Source organism: Entelurus aequoreus, linkage group LG11, assembly GCF_033978785.1.
Source record: "Entelurus aequoreus isolate RoL-2023_Sb linkage group LG11, RoL_Eaeq_v1.1, whole genome shotgun sequence".
NCBI lineage: Eukaryota > Metazoa > Chordata > Actinopteri > Syngnathiformes > Syngnathidae > Entelurus > Entelurus aequoreus.
Window position 1 is genome coordinate 61,277,868 of NC_084741.1, and position 17,700 is coordinate 61,295,567.

Genomic DNA, 17,700 nt, shown 5'->3' on the forward strand with positions numbered 1-17,700 from the left:
ATACCAAAATGTATATCGATACATTTCCAAATAAAGGGAACTACGAATAATATCAAAATTGGTTTTATTTTAACAGAAAATCTTACAATACAATAACATATGTTTCCTATTACACTCCAATAACAATTTTACAAGGTAAAATATAAATTAAAGGGCATTAAACACATTGGGCTTTTCTTGTTGCACTCAAAGAACAATTTACAATTTTCCATATTACATATAGTCTGCCATAATCAAGGATTAGATTAGAATATAATAAAAAGCTTTGGACATATTAAATGCTTCATGATTTATGGTTGCCACGCCTGGTCTGTGCTTTAAAAAAAATACAATTATTTGTAAATACTAAAAATAAAACAATGGATAAATGTACAGATAGGACATGTAGCAGGTAAAACACACATTTGTTAAAGATAAAACCAATTGTAGTAAATTTGTTCCAAATTGCAGTCATTTAACCTGCATTAGTTGACGGTAGATGGACGGTCTTAACTCTGCTAATATTTGGCATCAAGCCAAGCAGCTGTGTGCGTGTCTACGTATCTACATGTGTACAGTAGGGGAGCTGAGAGTAGTGTATGTGTTTTTGCGAGAATGGCAATGGGTTGCCTGAGTGACGTCAGTGAGTGTGCAAGTAAAGAGAGAGATGAGTACACTGCGCAGTAGAATGATGAACGGGTCCGGTTTTGTCCTGCAAAACTAATAATAAAGCAACCATATTGTCACGAATCAATGGCCTCGTCATTCTGACCCGAAAGCGGAGCTCAGCATACTCATTGGAAGGAGTGTCTGCCCTGGGCTCCTCGACTACGGTCTGGACCGGAGCAGGACGGCTGTAACAACTACATTATTACCTGTCACTCTTTATAACTCCTTGTGCAGCTCTGAATGCTTATTATTTAAATGTTTACCTAGGCAACGATGATAATACTAATCGCCACATTTGGCGAAGCGTGTTTTAAAGCAGCACTTGCAGCAGGGCGCCCCCCTGTTTAAGGAATCACCTTAGTTAGTTTTGAAGCCCATATACATCCATATTGCACTTCACACACCCTCTTTATTGACTTAATAGAATTGTCGTTTTTTTTTTGCCATTCTTCCTCTCCAATATGTTATTGCTTGTATGGCCATAGTGTGTGCGTTTTGACACACTCAACATGCGCTACGCTCTGTAGTCACCACCGCAAAGCGGCATTCAGATGAAAGAACTACTGGTATTTTTCTAAGGCAATGTAGTACAAATTTCAAATAATTTGTATTGCGGTACTTTATTAGTACCGGTATACCGTACAACCCTAGTGTGTGTGTATGCTTGTGGCCCTGCCTCCACACACACAGATAAAGACAGTCAATGACTGACAAGAGGCTTCACAAAATGTAATTGGCTCTGCTAAAAATACCTCAAAAAGCTATGGACACATTTTGAATAAACTTTCAGGAAATGTCAGAAATGGGATATGGAACAAGTGATTAAACTATGGGGGTGATTTGTATCTTTTTGCTATTAGGAGGTAGGGCGTGGTGGTCTGTGCTCTTAATATGCATCAATAACTGACACTTCTTTTATTGACAAATGTGGTGTATTAGACTGCAATATTGTCATTACAAATGTTTAGATTGTGTGCTATTGTCAGCTTAGCTGCTGTGTAGTTGCTACCTCCAATTTGTCTATAGCCTACAATGTTTATCTTCTGTAAATGACCTCACTAAAACACAAGAAAGAACCAGCCTTGTGTGCTCATTGGAGAACATTTAGATGTTAACTGTCTGTCGAGCTTTGCACAAGTCGAAACACTTATATGAAATTTTAGATATAAGCCGATGTAATTTTGCTGGTATCGGACTGGGACACCCTTAATGATAACTAGCTATTCCACGTAGTAAGATTTAATGTATTTATTATATGGTAATTGACTAAACGTTGATGCCCCTTGTTGCCTTACTGTGTGCAGACCTCACTGTAGTTTCATGGGGATGATGATCTCACATGACATGCTGCTTGGACGCTGGCGTCTTTCATTGGAACTTTTTGGTCGTGTCTTCATGGAGGATGTTGGAGCTGAGCCAGGATCGGTAATTTTTGTAATATTTGGGTCTCGTTATTTAGCCAAGTAAAAGAGCAAAAATGTATACAACAATATACACGTCTTGAGAGTGTCAAAACTAGACATTTTCATATTTTGTAAAGTCAGAAATGTTCAATAGTTTGTACCAGTAGTCATAAAGTTGTGGTCATTCAGTGTAACTTTCCAAGTTAATCATGTGTGTCTTTTCCTTTTTTGTTTCTTTCTTTTTTTAGATCCTCACTGAGCTTGGTGGCTTTGAGGTGAAAGAATCAAAGTTCCGTCGAGAAATGGAGAAGTTAAGAAATCTGCAATCCCGAGACTTGGCCTTGGAAGTTGATCGGGATAGAGACCAACTAATACAACAGACCATGCGTCAGCTCAACACTCACTTTGGCAGACGCTGCACTACCACCCCGATGGCTGTACACAGAGTAAAAGTCACCTTTAAAGATGAGCCTGGCGAGGGCAGTGGTGTGGCCCGCAGCTTCTACACAGCCATTGCGCTGGCACTCCTTTCTAATGACAAGCTTCCCAATTTGGACTGCGTCCAGAGTGTCAGCAAGGGCATGCAGGCCAGCAGTACGTGTCATCACGATTACAATTCAAGTATGAAATTACAAAGAAACTATACTGTATTTTTGGAACTTGACTTCAATCTTGCAAACTGATAATTTAATTTAAGATTTCAAATGAAAACATACTTCAAAGTAAACCTTTTGTGTGTTATGTAGACCTAATGCAGCGTTTGAGAAACAGAGACCGGGAAAGGGAAAGGAGAAGTGGAGGTCTAAGGGCTGGATCCAGGAGGGATCGAGACAGGTGAACTCCCAACTATATATGTTCCTCTTTTTAAATAAGCCAACAATGTGGCTTTTGCTAGATAATACTGTCAATGTATTGTCTGTCTTGGTATTTTCCAGAGACTCTCGGAGACAACTGTCCATAGACACAAGGCCGTTCAGGCCATCATCTGAGGGCAACCCCAGTGATGAGCCAGACCCCCTGCCTGCCCACAGACAAGCCTTGGGAGAAAGACTCTATCCGCGTGTTCATGCAATGCAACCGGTAGGGTATAAGCGCTTGTGTTCATTTATGGTGATGGTAATAGTTCAGTTGATTCGAAACATGCTTATATTAAGGAACATAACAAAATGAACAAAGATACGTTATTTAAATACATTTGATAATTTCCCACAATTCACCTTGATCTCTCACGGCACACCGCTTTAGAAGAACTATGTTTAGTTAATGCAATTCATTTGACAGTAGTTTATCAACAAGGACGTGAAAGCTTAATGTATTAAACTCATTTGTGTGCCTTTATTTTCATATGATGACTCGTAGACTATACTAAGACTTGCTGTTCTGTCTTTGCAGGCTTTTGCTAGTAAAATTACAGGCATGTTGCTGGAGCTGTCCCCTGCGCAACTATTGCTGCTGTTGGCCAGTGAGGATTCTCTCAGAGCCAGAGTAGAAGAGGCTATGGAGCTGCTCATTGCACATGGAAGGTTAGAATACATTTAGCAGACCAGCTAAGCCTAGCAACCAGCACTCACTGTATTACATCACATACTTTTTAGTTGGTTGTTTATATTTTACTTATTCTTTTTTTTTTCTCTCTCTCTCAAAAAACATTACTATCACTTAAGGCAGGCATGGGCAATTTACTGCCCGAGTGCCATGTGTGGCCCGTTAAGCTTTTCAACCTGGCCCTCCTGGCGTCTCCAAATTATTTTTTTAAAACCTTTACCATTGAAACTGGAGCCGCCAATATGATGTGCAGTGCATTTTTCAAATTAAAGTAAGTCTTGAACTATAGAGAGTATTCCAATGGCTGGAATCTGCACCATTGAGTGAGATACGGGTTATTACGGTAATCTATGTCACATCAGCTCCAGAAGCAGACAAGGCAAAAAGCAGAGTGGGCAGAGTTAGATTACAGCAGCCAGCCTGAGAGGTTATATAATATGTTATAACATGTCGTGGTCGAGTCCTCAATTACAGAATGATTAGCAGGCTGAATATTACATTTTATTGATAAATAGAAAAGGTTAAAACATTGCCATGCAGCTATATGAAGACCATTAACTTGTACAACATGTGATGTACAGAATATCAGCATTTATTCAGGTAGAAATATCACATTACATTAGCAAACATCTTTAATAATCAAAGCATGATCGTAAAAATCTACATTTTGTGTTATTAATGCATGAAACTGCTCCGCCAATTAATGCAAGTGCTTCTAAAGTAGGAATACAAATTTAATATTCCAACAAAATACAAAATCTGGCAAGACACGCCAAGGCACTGCATTTTTTCAAAAAAAGCGTGTTTGTCTTTTTTGTTTTGAGCCGTTTAAAAAGCATAATGTTTAAAACACATTTTGTTAAAGCAAATTATTTGTCCAGTCATTGTGTTAAAACTTGAAAATTATCTGTCTAGGGTACACTTACTAATGATGCAAAATTGTATCGTATTAATCACGATTAATTTTGAGTTGACTGAACAATGCAATTATCGCGATTAAATATTTTAATTGTTTGACAGCACTATACGATGGCTGTCAAACGATTAATTTTTTAATCAGATAAATCACACTCTAATTCTGTGATTAATCACAGGTTATTTGCTTGCATAAATAACATTTTCTTATTAAAAAAAAAAACTATTTGTAAACAAATGCAATTTTGTAGTCAGAATGTCATATGGGAATGTTTTCTAAATGTTTTACTGAACTGCATATCATTGATTTGTTCAAAACTTGGTGACAGTAAGTACAGTAAGAATTAAGTGCACATTTTTTGTTTTTTTGTCTTAAATAGAAATATTTCCTGCTTAACTTTATAAAAAATAAACATATTTCTTTAACAGGGGTGTGTCCTGCTTAACTTAAAACAGAATACATTCATTGTGCAGCTGGACCCCGACTTAAACAAGTTAAAAAACTTATTCGGGTGTTACCATTTAGTGGTCAATTGTACGGAATATGTACTTCACTGTGCAACCTACTAATAAAAGTCTCAATCAATCAATCAGCTTTATGATAGAGCAGGTCTCCAACTTTCATCACTATGAAAACTACTGACAAAAAGAGGTGAGATATTTGTTTAACGAATATGACTTGAAACATTTCAATTGTGCTTTATTTATGATGGAAATCTCCTCTCAGTGAGATTATTGTATTTATGTTGTGTAATTTATCATTAAATTAAAGCATCACAAACACTTGTAGCTCATTAAAGTGGAATAAATGACATACCCCTAACAGTTGAAGCCACATACCTCTTTTCTTCTACCAAAGGGTGCAAACTGGATGTGTAATATCCTCATTGCAACCTCATTGTCACTGCACTCAATGGCAAAACAAATATCCTTCGCTGTTGCTATGTATAATATAAAGTACCATATATTTCTAACTAGAGTTGTTCCAATATTAAAATTTTGGTACCGGTACCAAAATGTATTTCGATACATTGGATACAAAATAAAGTGCCCCACAAAGCATTTTATTATTGGCTTTATTTGAACAAAAAATTATACATGATACATACATTTATGATACATTAAACATACATTTCCTATTGCAATCAAATACGAATTTTGGCAAAAATAAGATAGTAAACATACCAGACAACTTCTCTTTTAGTAGTTAGTAAGCAAACAAAGGCTCGTAATTGGCTGCTGATGTATGCAGTAACATATTGTAATTTTATGATTGTATTATTTTGTCAAAATTATGAGCGACAAGCGGTAGAAAATTGATTCTACTTGTTCATTTACTGTTAATATCTGCTTACTTTTTATTTTAACATGTTCTATCTATACTTCTGTTCAAATGAAATTATCAGTTATTCTTCTCTTTGATCCTTTACATAAGTCTTGGTTGATACTATAAATTTAGGTATAAATCGAATACCAAGTAGTTATAGGGTCTTACATTGGTCATAATTAAAGTTCTCCTGTGTCCTGGGATTGAATTAATGGGTTTATAAACAATGAGAAAGATAAAAGATTTTGTGATAATAAAAATATCGACGTAATCATTGTAGTATCAACTATATATGGCTCTTGTACTTGGTGTCGTTACAGTCGATGTCTGTATGTAGACCCACTCATGGCATTTGTTTATATTCAGGAGCGCTAGCTTGCTGTTAGCTATTGTATCCTCCTACAGTGTGGTGAAGCATGTTTAGCTATTTCTTGTCCTGCAGGGATGATATTTGTAAGAAACGTAGTTTGTGTCGCCATGATGGCGAGGATTATTGATTTAGAAGTAGCTAAAACACTACCGACTGCGGATGGACGTTATATGATAGCTAGTTAACAAGAGCAAGAGCTAAGCACCTCTTGCAGAGTGGTGCTTCAGTGTTTATGGCTTCAACTTTATCGTTAGTTTTTAAGCCAAAATGCATCCATTCTTCCTTTTCTATCTCCACACTCCCCTACTTGTTTTTACCAGCATTGTACCCGGCGGAGGAAAAAATACCAGTATTTTTCAGAAGCAGTATAGTACCATTTTTAATTCATATTGCAGTGCTTTATTTGTACCGGTATACCGTACAGCCTTAGTTTTAACTTATATCTACAAGTAGATGCCATATGGAAACACTAAAAACTACAGCGTGGATGACGGGGAGAAGACAGTCGATGCGGAGCCACGTAAACAAGACCGCCCACAAAATTACGCATCCTAAAGAGACAGTCAGAAAGTAGTTTGAAGATATTCTGTAAAACAAAATCTATTAGGGATGTAACAATATCAAAATCTCACAGTATGATATTGTCTTGGTATTAACGTCACGGTACAATATTATTGTGGTATATGTCCAAATTAAATAAGACTTGGTAAAAATGCCATAGTATGAATTAGCAGGAATGTTTAGGATAAACACTTACTGTAATTGAACAAAAACATAATGCTCAAATTTTGTAATCATATATATTACTACAAACATTTTAAGTGCAAAGAATTGTCCAAGAACATCCATTGTTTTAAGAAAATATTTTTAAAAACACTTATAGTTGAGTGTCTCTAAAGTGATAATGTAAACATCCAGCATAATAAGTGTAAAAAACAATGTTCAGTTTAGTGTCTTTTGAGTTTTACTTTCTGAGATGTACTTTAGTGTTTGGAAAATGCTGTTTCTCTGAAAAGTTAGCTGCCAATTTCACTTTTAATAATGTAAATACATTACAAATTGATGTTTAGCCTCGCTGCTTCCAATATATTTTCGGGGTGATGGTTTATCAAGTAGCTTCCCATATTACTCTTATTCCCCGTGGTGTGCAATGTCGGCCTTTCACTGAGTGCTTTTCCTGAGCGCTGTGACCGCCTGTCTGCTTGGAATTGCTTGAGATGAAGGTGGTGCGCTTTCCTTTGCAGTACGCAGACTTTACTATCTTAGCCAAAGAGGTTATGTTTTCGCCAGGTTGTCTCTTTTGGCAACATAACTCAAAAATGTATGAATGTATTTTGATATTTTCAGGAAATATCCAAAAAAAACATTATTTTTATCTGCTATGGGCACGCGCCTCCTGCAGGCTTCCTCTTTTTCTCCCCTTTACAGCGTTCCACACCCCCACCTTGCCAGTCCTGCGCTGCGCTTCGCAGAGGATTAAGGGAGATGTCCTTTTTCAGACTAGCCAATGCAAAAGTACCAAAAAAAACTACACTACACCAAGTTTTTGATACCGTCACATGTCACGGCATTATTGTGAGGATTTTGAAACCACAACCACAATATCTACAGTATCGTTGCATTCCTATAATCTATGCTAAACCACCAAATAATCACTGTTACATGTTATGTAGACTTTAAGGAAGTGGTAAATGTAGAAGAAAAAAATCATAATTTGACCACTTTTATGTAGACTTTAAGGAAGTGGTAAATGTAGAAGAAAAAAAATCATAATTTGACCACTTTAAGTCTGCCACTCTTTTCTAGTGTGAGCACAGCACACTAATCACTTCCCCTTCTTGAGGTATACAATCGCTTCTTGCAGGTTGTTAATGGTAAAGATTACCTGTAGGCACAATTCATAATGGAAATAAAATATGAGGACTCAAAAATTCCAAAAGTCAAAGCTGCAGCATACTCGCACGCCTTTGACTATGTTTGTTTGCATGACGACATGTCACTTAATAATTGCAACTACTCCACTGTCAAGTAATTAATGACAGCAACCACAGTATACAAAAGTCAAAATCAGAACTAATGAGACTGCAACTATTCTTCAAATTTGGACCAATTTCAGAAATGTAGCAGAATCAAAGTGATGCGACAAACAAACAGGCTTTGGCCTCCAAAGCAGTGTGCGCACTCCAGCAAGGGGCCTGTAAAGGGAAGGGAATTACACTCAACTCCAAAACATTACAAATGAGCGTCTAGTGAGATTTTATTTACGTGTAAAAGAACTTAAACATTAGTTTTTTATTTATTAATTTGAGTATTTCCAAAATGTTAACCACTGTTCACTGTGACCAAACATGAACTCCTTCTATCCATTGTCTTCTACAGGGAAAATGGTGCTGACAGTATACTGGATCTGGGTCTTCTGGAAGCTCCAGAGAAAGCACAAGTAAACCCAATATCTTATCTGTTTCTTGATATTTGTACTAGAATATAATAGAATAACCTTTGTCATTGCACTGGAGGCGCTATAATTCAATCAAGTAAAATGGATTTCTGTTCAGGCTCCAGATTGACAGATATTCAATTTATATAAGATGTTTTGTTTACATTTGGACCTGAGACTATTAAATCTTTGTGCTGCCATGACTCATATTCCAATTGTGCCACTTGGTAGCAAAACAACTATTACCTCTTATACCATACAGCAGTGGTCCCCAACCTTTTTGTAGCTGCGGACCAGTCAATGCTTGAAAATTTGTCCCACGGACGGACGGGGGGGGGTTATTTTTTGTTGTTGTTTTTTTGTCATAAAGAAATACAATCATGTGTGCTTACGGACTGTATCCCTGCAGACTGTATTGATCTATATTGATATATAGTGTATATATTGTGTTTTTTATGTTAATTTAATAAAATAAAATACAAATTATTATTTTTTTATTTTTTTTATTTTCTTGTGCGACCAATCGGTCCACGGACCGGTATAGAGCCGTGGCCCGGTGGTTGAGGACCACTGCCATACAGTATAAATCCAGCCTTAAACAGTCATGGCTAACAAATGTTAGCATACAATTATATTCCTGAACCTGTTTTTTTTGTGTGTATAATTGTATATTTTGTATGGCTATAGCAACTGGAGAACCGGAAGCGCCATGGTTCAACCCGCAGCGTGGTGGACATGGAGCTCGATGACCCAGACGATGGGGATGACAACGCACCACTCTTCTATCAGCCTGGCAAGCGGGGCTTCTACTCTCCTCGGCCCGGAAAGAACACAGAAGCCAGATTAAACTGCTTCCGCAACATCGGCAGGTAATGAACTATCATTGCTGGTCACAGAAGAGATTCTGTTACTCAAGCATAACATTTGCGTTGTTTTTTTTTTAACATAATTGTTTTCATTTTAGGATATTAGGGTTGTGTCTTCTTCAGAATGAGCTCTGTCCAATAACGTTAAACAGACACGTTATCAAGGTCTTGCTCGGAAGGAAGGTAGGAAATAACATCTTCCAAGTATGTATCGTAACAAAATGGCCGTATTTAAAGCTGCTGTCATACGTTGCAGGTGAACTGGCACGACTTTGCATTCTTCGACCCTGTCATGTACGAAAGTCTGCGACAGCTTATTCGCCATTCACTGGCCGGTGAAGCAGACGCAGTATTCGCTGCTATGGACTTGGCCTTTGCTATTGACCTCTGCAAAGAGGAAGGGGCTGGACAGGTAATGACCTAAACTGCCAATACAGTCAATACTCAAAACACTATATCAAATCATCTCCTTTTAAATTAAATTGAAAACCGTTTCATGGTTTCCCCCATATTTATGATCCTCAGTCTGCTGCTTAGCAAGAAAATGTGCCATGTGTGTGTGCATGAAGTCTGCTTGTGTGCGCACGCACGCGAGTCCTTGTGACAGTGTATTGGCAATGTCCCCCGAAAATTGCAGACTTACCGGTAAATCATTAGGATCGCTAATCACGTGTGAAAACAGCTGCATACATATTTGAGCGCACTTTCAATTCAGCATCATGAGTTGGAATAAATAATAAGAAACAGAGGTTTTAAATTAAAATGTTAACTGTAGGTTACTATAACTTTCTTTATACAGTTCTGATGGTAATGTAGTAATAGCTATTTATCTAGATATGATAGACTTTTACATAACACTACACTCGTAAATGTATACATATGTTGTCATAAATATAGTATGTAGATATAGATAAAACAAATTATTTTTTATGAAAAGTGTTGTTACGGTTTTACAGACCACTTGGACCTGATTTGTAAAACCGAGGTCCCACTGTATTTACAATCTAAATCACAAGATGAACTTTAAAGCAAAAAAAGATACAAATTGTACCACGTGCGACTTTGGAGGGTCCACAGTATATGACATTGACTGTTCCTCTTGGTTCAGGTGGAGCTTCTTTCTGGTGGGGTCAACATGCCAGTAACTCCCCTCAATGTGTACGAGTATGTTCGAAAGTATGCAGAGCACAGAATGTTGGTGGTGCCCGAGCAACCTCTCCACGTGAGTCCATCGACTTTCTCTTGGCGGTGAACACACCTGACGTACGGTATTCTAATTGAAACATGTACTCACAAGCGTTATGATTTATGTCTATCCAAGGCAATGAGGAAGGGTCTGCTGGATGTTCTTCCTAAGAATGCCCTTGAAGACCTGACTGCTGAGGACTTCAGGTTGCTGGTCAATGGTTGCGGCGAGGTCAACGTGCAGATGCTCATTAGCTTCACCTCCTTCAATGATGAGTCTGGTATGGCTGTCTAGATTTTCATCTGCTAATTATCTAAGTATACAATACGTATTTGTTAAGATGTTTAGATTTTCATCTGCTAATTATCTAAGTATACAATACTTATTTGTTAAGACAGTATTATACTAAGCCAAAACTGGTTCTCTAACAGGGGAAAATGCTGACAAACTACTGCAGTTTAAGCGCTGGTTCTGGTCTATCGTTGAAAAGATGAGCATGACTGAGCGGCAAGATCTGGTAAGATTGGGTCTTTGTGAAACGACCTCTGCACCTGCCTCGACCCAGTAGCAAATTTTAAATTTTCGGATCATCAGGTATACTTCTGGACGTCCAGCCCTTCCCTGCCAGCCAGCGAAGAGGGCTTTCAGCCTATGCCCTCCATTACTATCCGGCCTCCAGACGACCAGCACCTCCCTACAGCAAATACATGCATCTCGCGCCTCTACGTGCCACTGTACTCTTCAAAACAGATACTTAAACAGAAACTCCTGTTAGCCATTAAGACCAAGAACTTTGGTTTTGTGTAGAGGCTCAACAGAAAAGAGTTTTAAAAAAAAAAGAAAAAGAAAAAAAAGTAAAACATGTTTACTGTTGTGTAATATTTACTTAGCTCCATTTTGTAGATTTATTTTTTGTCTATACAATTTTATTAAATTTGACATACTGTCGCTATCTCCCCAGACGATGTGTTGTGAACACAAACTTGTTATTTTTATTTCAATTTTTATTGTTTATTTTTCTTTTTGTGTTCATGAAAAATATGTATACAGTCCAGAACATTCCTGCATTGGCACTGTAAAATGTAAAGCCCACAGCTCTGCTCTATTGACTTAAACGTTTGCTTCCCATAAATTTGGTTTGACAGAAAGCTGTCTGCCGAAACCCAGCCAAAGATGACGGCAGTAGAGGTATTTAAAAGAAGACGCACTGTGATTATAATTTTCCTTCCCCAGAAAAGTACTATCACTGACAGTTCACTGCTGCCTTTCTGGGAAATCTTTTTTTTTTCTTGTACAGGGGGAGTAGGGAATTTCAAAATAAACTTGGATGCAAAATTGAGTTTGTTCTTTCTTTGACATGACAAATTAGTTTGAAATGTGTTACAGGTATCTTAAGATATTAATTGCTGCTATACCAGAATAATAAGTTATTCACAAATCAAATCTTGTGCAGCCTGAGGGCCATTTGCGGTCCGCAGCACATTCTAAAAATACAAAACAAAATAAAAAAGAGCAAATGGATGACATGTAATGAGAAGAAACTGCAATGTCGACTAATAACACCAAAGCTGCCAGGCAGGCTGTTTTTTTCAATTAGTTCACATCAAATATTCCACTTTGAAATATTTTTGGGGAAAATAATGCATATTTTTGCCATGCTAAAAAAGTTTTCTTTGGCTCAAAGATATTTAGGTATTCATATATGTTTATATATGTATATATTTTACATATATATTGATATATACAGTATATGTATTCATGTGTGTGTATACACTACCGTTCAAAAGTTTGGGGTCACATTGAAATGTCCTTATTTTTGAAGGAAAAGCACTTAACTTTTCAATGAAGATATCTTTAAACTAGTCTTAACTTTAAAGAAATACACTATACATTGCTAATGTGGTAAATGACTATTCTAGCTGCAAATGTCTGGTTTTTGGTGCAATATCTGCATAGGTGTATAGAGGCCCATTTCCAGCAACTATCACTCCAGTGGTCTAATGGTACAATGTGTTTGCTCATTGGCTCAGAAGGCTAATTGATGATTAGAAAACCCTTGTGCAATCATGTTCACACATCTGAAAACAGTTTAGCTCGTTACATAAGCTACAAAATTGACCTTCCTTTGAGCAGATTGAGTTTCTGGAGCATCACATTTGTGGGGTCAATTAAACACTCAAAATGGCCAGAAAAAGAGAACTTTCATCTGAAACTCGACAGTCTATTCTTGTTGTTAGAAATTAAGGCTATTCCACAAAATTGTTTGGGTGACCCCAAACTTTTGAACGGTAGTGTATATATACATATATGTACATATTATGTATATGTATTTATATATGTAAATGTATTTATCGTATATCAAACTTTTTTATACAGCACTTTCCATACACAGGCATGGCAAACAGTACTGTACAAAAAAATATATAAGAGAATAAAACATACACACACGCATTTACACGCACACACGTACAGCACTATTGACAGTAACAAAGCAAACACAAAACATGGCACGGCACTGAGGATTTGAGGAAAAACGCCACCTTTGAGACATCCACACTGGAGAATAACTAAAATTAACATCTAAAAAAAATAGTATAAAATATGTAAAAGTAAAGTATAAATAATATGAATATTACATTAATAAGTTAATAAAAACTACATTGAGAGAATAGTAGTTAAATTAATAATTAAGATAGTAAACAACACAGTAAAATAAAAACAGAGTTTAATGTGATCAGTAAAACGCCTAAATAAAAAGATGTGTTTTTAGCCTTATTTAAAATAATTCAATGGTCTCTGCAGTCCTTAGACCAGGGGTGTCAAACTCAAATACAGAGTGGGCCAAAATTTAAAACTGAACAAAGCCGCGGGCCAAGGTTGAACAAATTAACCTTTTAATAGGGACCCAAACAAGTTTTGCATTAAATATTGAACAAGCAAGGCTTATATAACTTTATAGTGACATGCAAAATCGAGTTTCAAATAATAATAATAATAATAAAAAAATATCAATGGCATATCAAATACAATTTAAATAAAAATTGAATGCCTCTTTTCTATTTGCAGCCTTCTGAGGTAAATATCAACATCTTTTCTTGGATGCTAGTTCATTAATGTCGGGGCTCAGGCTTTGAGCTGAGGCAACCCTCATTATCGAACGAAGGTGTTCATCAGTCATTATTTCTCGTATTCCACAGTCTTGGGGGCGTGCCTTGCAGGCACTAGTGTGTTGTTCGCGAACGATTCGTTCAAAAGAAGGAATATTTTGAGTGAACGTACTGAACCGAATCACTTCATGAACTGATTCGTTCCTTTCTCAGTTCAGTTGAGCTCCGCCGCGACCATGCCGGTATGAGTGGAACTGGCGCATTCTGTGACTCACTGAACCCTCGACGTCGGCGAACGACGCAGCCAATGAGAGGGCGGGGGGAGGGACTGAGCGAACGATTCGTTCCCCGCGGATTAACGACATGAATCACCCAGTGAACGACAACGCTCTCGCTCTCTGCTCTGCTTGCCCCAATGCCGCGAGTGATTCTCTTCCCGTCGCGGGGATATGTTTCATGTCATTGGCATCCGTTCTCCATTCATTCTTTAGGTAAAGTGTAGGGCAGGCTGTTTTGAGAAGATTTAAAATAAAAATAATAACTAATGTATGTACACATACATAGGCTATTATTTACACAGTTATTGTAACAAAAATAAATTTCTCCTTGGGGATCAATTCTGATTCATATTATTATTAATATTATTATTATTATTATTATTATTATTATTATTATTATCCCTTCTACTGCAACTGTTGTTGATTTTTATATTATTTAAGCTATTTATTTTATTTTTTATTGCATATTTAAGTTGATATTTCCATTGTTATATTTTTAAATGTAAGCTACAGAAATTTTAGTTTTAATGTTGGCATTTCTGGCACTTGGTTTAATATTTGTTCTGTTTTATTTAAGGTAGCCTATTTATTTTCTTTTTGTTTGCACATTTAAGTTGATATGTTCTTTGTTATATTTTTAAACGTAGGCTACAGAACATTTAGTTTTTACGTTGGCATTTCTGGCTCTTAATTTATTTGTTTTATTTTGAAGGTATTTATTTTCTTTTTGTTTGCATATTTAAGTTTACATTTTCTTTGCTACAGAACATTTAGTTTTTATGTTGGCATTTGTTGAGGGTTTCTTAATTTAATATTTGTTTTTGCACTAAACAAACGAGGCCTATTTATTTAACTGTTGATTGCAAGCATTTTAGTAGGCTATTACTATTTTTTTTATTTCCCACTTTTATTTATTTCTTATTTTCATTTCAGTGCAATAAAACATATTTAACAACCAAGACATTTAGTCACACTTTGTTTATTGGACAGGCCGGAAACGCACACACACGTTCGCGAACTGACACACACCGAGATCTGCCGCTGTGGAAGCTGTTACTGACTGACTCATGATTCGCCGAACTGCACACAGAACTGCTGCTGCAAAAGTGATTCGGTTCACGAACTGAACTGTGCTGACTGTGGCGCTGTGTCAGTCACTGATTCTAGTGATTCAGTACAGTCAGAAGAACTGCAGAAGTGATTCGGTTCACGTACTGAACTGTGCTGACTGTGGCGCTGTGTCAGTCACTGATTCTAGTGAACGCGAGTCCCTACACAGTAGTGATGGGATCGGCAGTTCTTTTCAATTTTTGTTTCATCTGTGGTCAGATGAAACAAAAATTTAGCTGTTTGACCACAATACCCAGCAAAATGGTGGAGAAAAAGTGAGGCCTTTAATCCCAGGAACACCATTCCCACCGTCAATCATGGTGGTGGTACTATTATGCTCTGGGCCTGTTTTGCTGCCAATGGAACTGGTGATTTAAATGGGACAATAAAAAAGGAGGATTACCTCCAAATTCTTCAGGACAACCTAAAATCATCAGCCCCGAGGTTGGATCTTGGGCGCAGTTGGGTGTTCCAACAGGACAATGACCCCAAACACACGTCAAAAGTGGTAAAGGAATGGCTAAATCAGTTTTAGAATGGCCTTCCCAAAGTCCTGACTTAAACGTGTGGACAATGTTGAACAAACAAGTATATGTCAGAAAACCAACAAATTTAGCTGAACTGCACCAATTTTGTCAAGAGGAGTGGTCAAAAATTCAACCAGAAGCTTGTGGATGGCTACCAAAAGTGCCTTATAGCAGTGAAACTTGCCAAGGGACATGTAAGCAAATATTAACATTGGTGTATATACTTTTGACCCAGCTCAGTAGACCCATAATAAATTCATAAAAGAACCAAACTTCATGAATGTTTTTTGTGACCAACAAGTATGTGCTCCAATCACTCTATCACAAAAAAATAAGAGTTGTAGAAATTATTGGAAACTCAAGACAGCCATGACATTATGTTCTTTACAAGTGTATGTAAACTTTTGACCATGACCGTATGTTTGCGTGTATGTTTGTGTGCGTGTGTGTGTTTGTGTGTGTGTGTGTGTGTGTGTGTGTGTGTGTGTGTGTGTGTGTGTGTGTGCGTGTGTTCTTGTATTTCCATCAAAATGGAAAAGTACCTTCCATATTCGGACTGGTGAACAAGATTGGACCGAAATCATGGTCCCAATACGGAAAAACCATTGCATCTAATAGAGAGCCAAATACTAGAGTCTGTGAACATTGCTCCAAAGTCAGGATTTTTTGTTGATTTAATGTGCATACAAAAGTAAACATTGACAGCTGCAAAAGGCAGTAATGTATGATAAAACAAGACGGCAGCTAAAGAAGGACTTCCCTATTCATCCCCGAAAAAACCCGCCAGGTGAACAGCTGATTTTACGACTTCCGGTGCTGACGTAAGACAACCTGCGTCCCATATGTGACCGTAGGATGAACAAATACACTACGGTACTAAGACTATAGTGGGCACACTTAAGCACATTACAAAAAACAAAAAAATAGAAATCTCATTTGCACCCCTGGTGGTGAAATCTATCAAAATTAGGGTGGTCCCAAAAAGGAGGGATTTTTCAAATTTACTGTGTGTCAGTTTTAAAAGGGCTCCCCTCTGGCCAACATATGAAATAACAAGTGTGTGTAAGAAATTGAAATGTGCCCCCTTTGGCCAAAACTAATGAAAAAAATAAATAAAATATGTTGTATAAGAGACATACTGTAATAACTTAAAGTAAATAATGAAGATTAAAAACCAATTACAAACAAAAAATCTTTACACATCTAGAAAGGGTGGTCCTAAAGAGGTAGGCATTTTTCGGAGGTCTCAAGAAGGTAATACAAGAATGTGTGTGTGTGTGTCAATATTCAAATTTGCACAATTCCCACATTTTTCACCCGATTATCTCTCTCTCTCTCTCTCTCTCTCTCTCTCTCTCTCTCTCTCTCTCTCTCTCTCTCTCACTCTCTCAATTCCCACATTTCTCACCCGATTCTCTCTCTCTCTCGCTCTCTCTCTCTCTCTCTCTCTCTCTCTCTCTCTCAATTCCCACATTTCTCACCCGATTGTCTCCTCTCTCTCTCTTTCAATTCCCACATTTATCACCCGATTCTCTCTCTCTCTCTCTCTCAATTCCCACATTTCTCACCCGATTAACTCTCTCTCTCTCTCTCTCTCTCTCTCTCTCTCTCTCTCTCTCTCTCTCTCTCTTCTCTCCTCTCTCTCTCTCTCTCTCTCTCTCTCTCTCTCTCTCTCTCGCCCCCCCGCGACCCCGAAAGGATGGAGGATGGATGGATGGACTTATCTTTAACATTTTATTATTGAGACCATAAATGAGAGGAGCCCTATAGGTTAAAAAAAATCTACAAATGTTTTCGGTTTTGAAAATGAAAAACATCAAAATAGCCCGCGCATGCTTTAATTCTTCTGTGTGCGCCCCCTTACCCATTTTTCTGTACTTAAATCACCTTTTTAATGAGTTAAAGGTGGGTTAAATTCATGGATATTGTAGTTGGCGTTACACGAAGCATTTCACTAAACAACATGCAGTCTGTGCGAGGA

General features: G+C 37.4%; 1 protein-coding gene across 4 annotated transcripts in view; it reads left to right on the top strand.

The window, feature by feature from the left end:
* Positions 1–12,036, top strand: part of ubr5 (ubiquitin protein ligase E3 component n-recognin 5) — a 66,945-nt gene extending 54,909 nt beyond the window's left edge. For 2 of the 4 annotated variants that reach the window (XM_062063707.1, XM_062063709.1), the window contains exons 46-58: positions 1,953–2,073; positions 2,300–2,672; positions 2,798–2,885; positions 2,987–3,131; positions 3,444–3,574; positions 8,588–8,648; positions 9,333–9,514; positions 9,610–9,694; positions 9,768–9,923; positions 10,620–10,733; positions 10,833–10,977; positions 11,129–11,214; positions 11,292–12,036. In XM_062063707.1, coding sequence (XP_061919691.1) covers positions 1,953–2,073; positions 2,300–2,672; positions 2,798–2,885; positions 2,987–3,131; positions 3,444–3,574; positions 8,588–8,648; positions 9,333–9,514; positions 9,610–9,694; positions 9,768–9,923; positions 10,620–10,733; positions 10,833–10,977; positions 11,129–11,214; positions 11,292–11,504 — 1,900 coding nt within the window. In that variant the 3' untranslated portion in view covers positions 11,505–12,036. The remainder of the gene's footprint in view (positions 1–1,952; positions 2,074–2,299; positions 2,673–2,797; positions 2,886–2,986; positions 3,132–3,443; positions 3,575–8,587; positions 8,649–9,332; positions 9,515–9,609; positions 9,695–9,767; positions 9,924–10,619; positions 10,734–10,832; positions 10,978–11,128; positions 11,215–11,291) is intronic. The other 2 variants (XM_062063708.1, XM_062063710.1) reach the window with 1 other exon arrangement.
* The last annotated feature ends 5,664 nt before the right edge of the window (positions 12,037–17,700 follow it).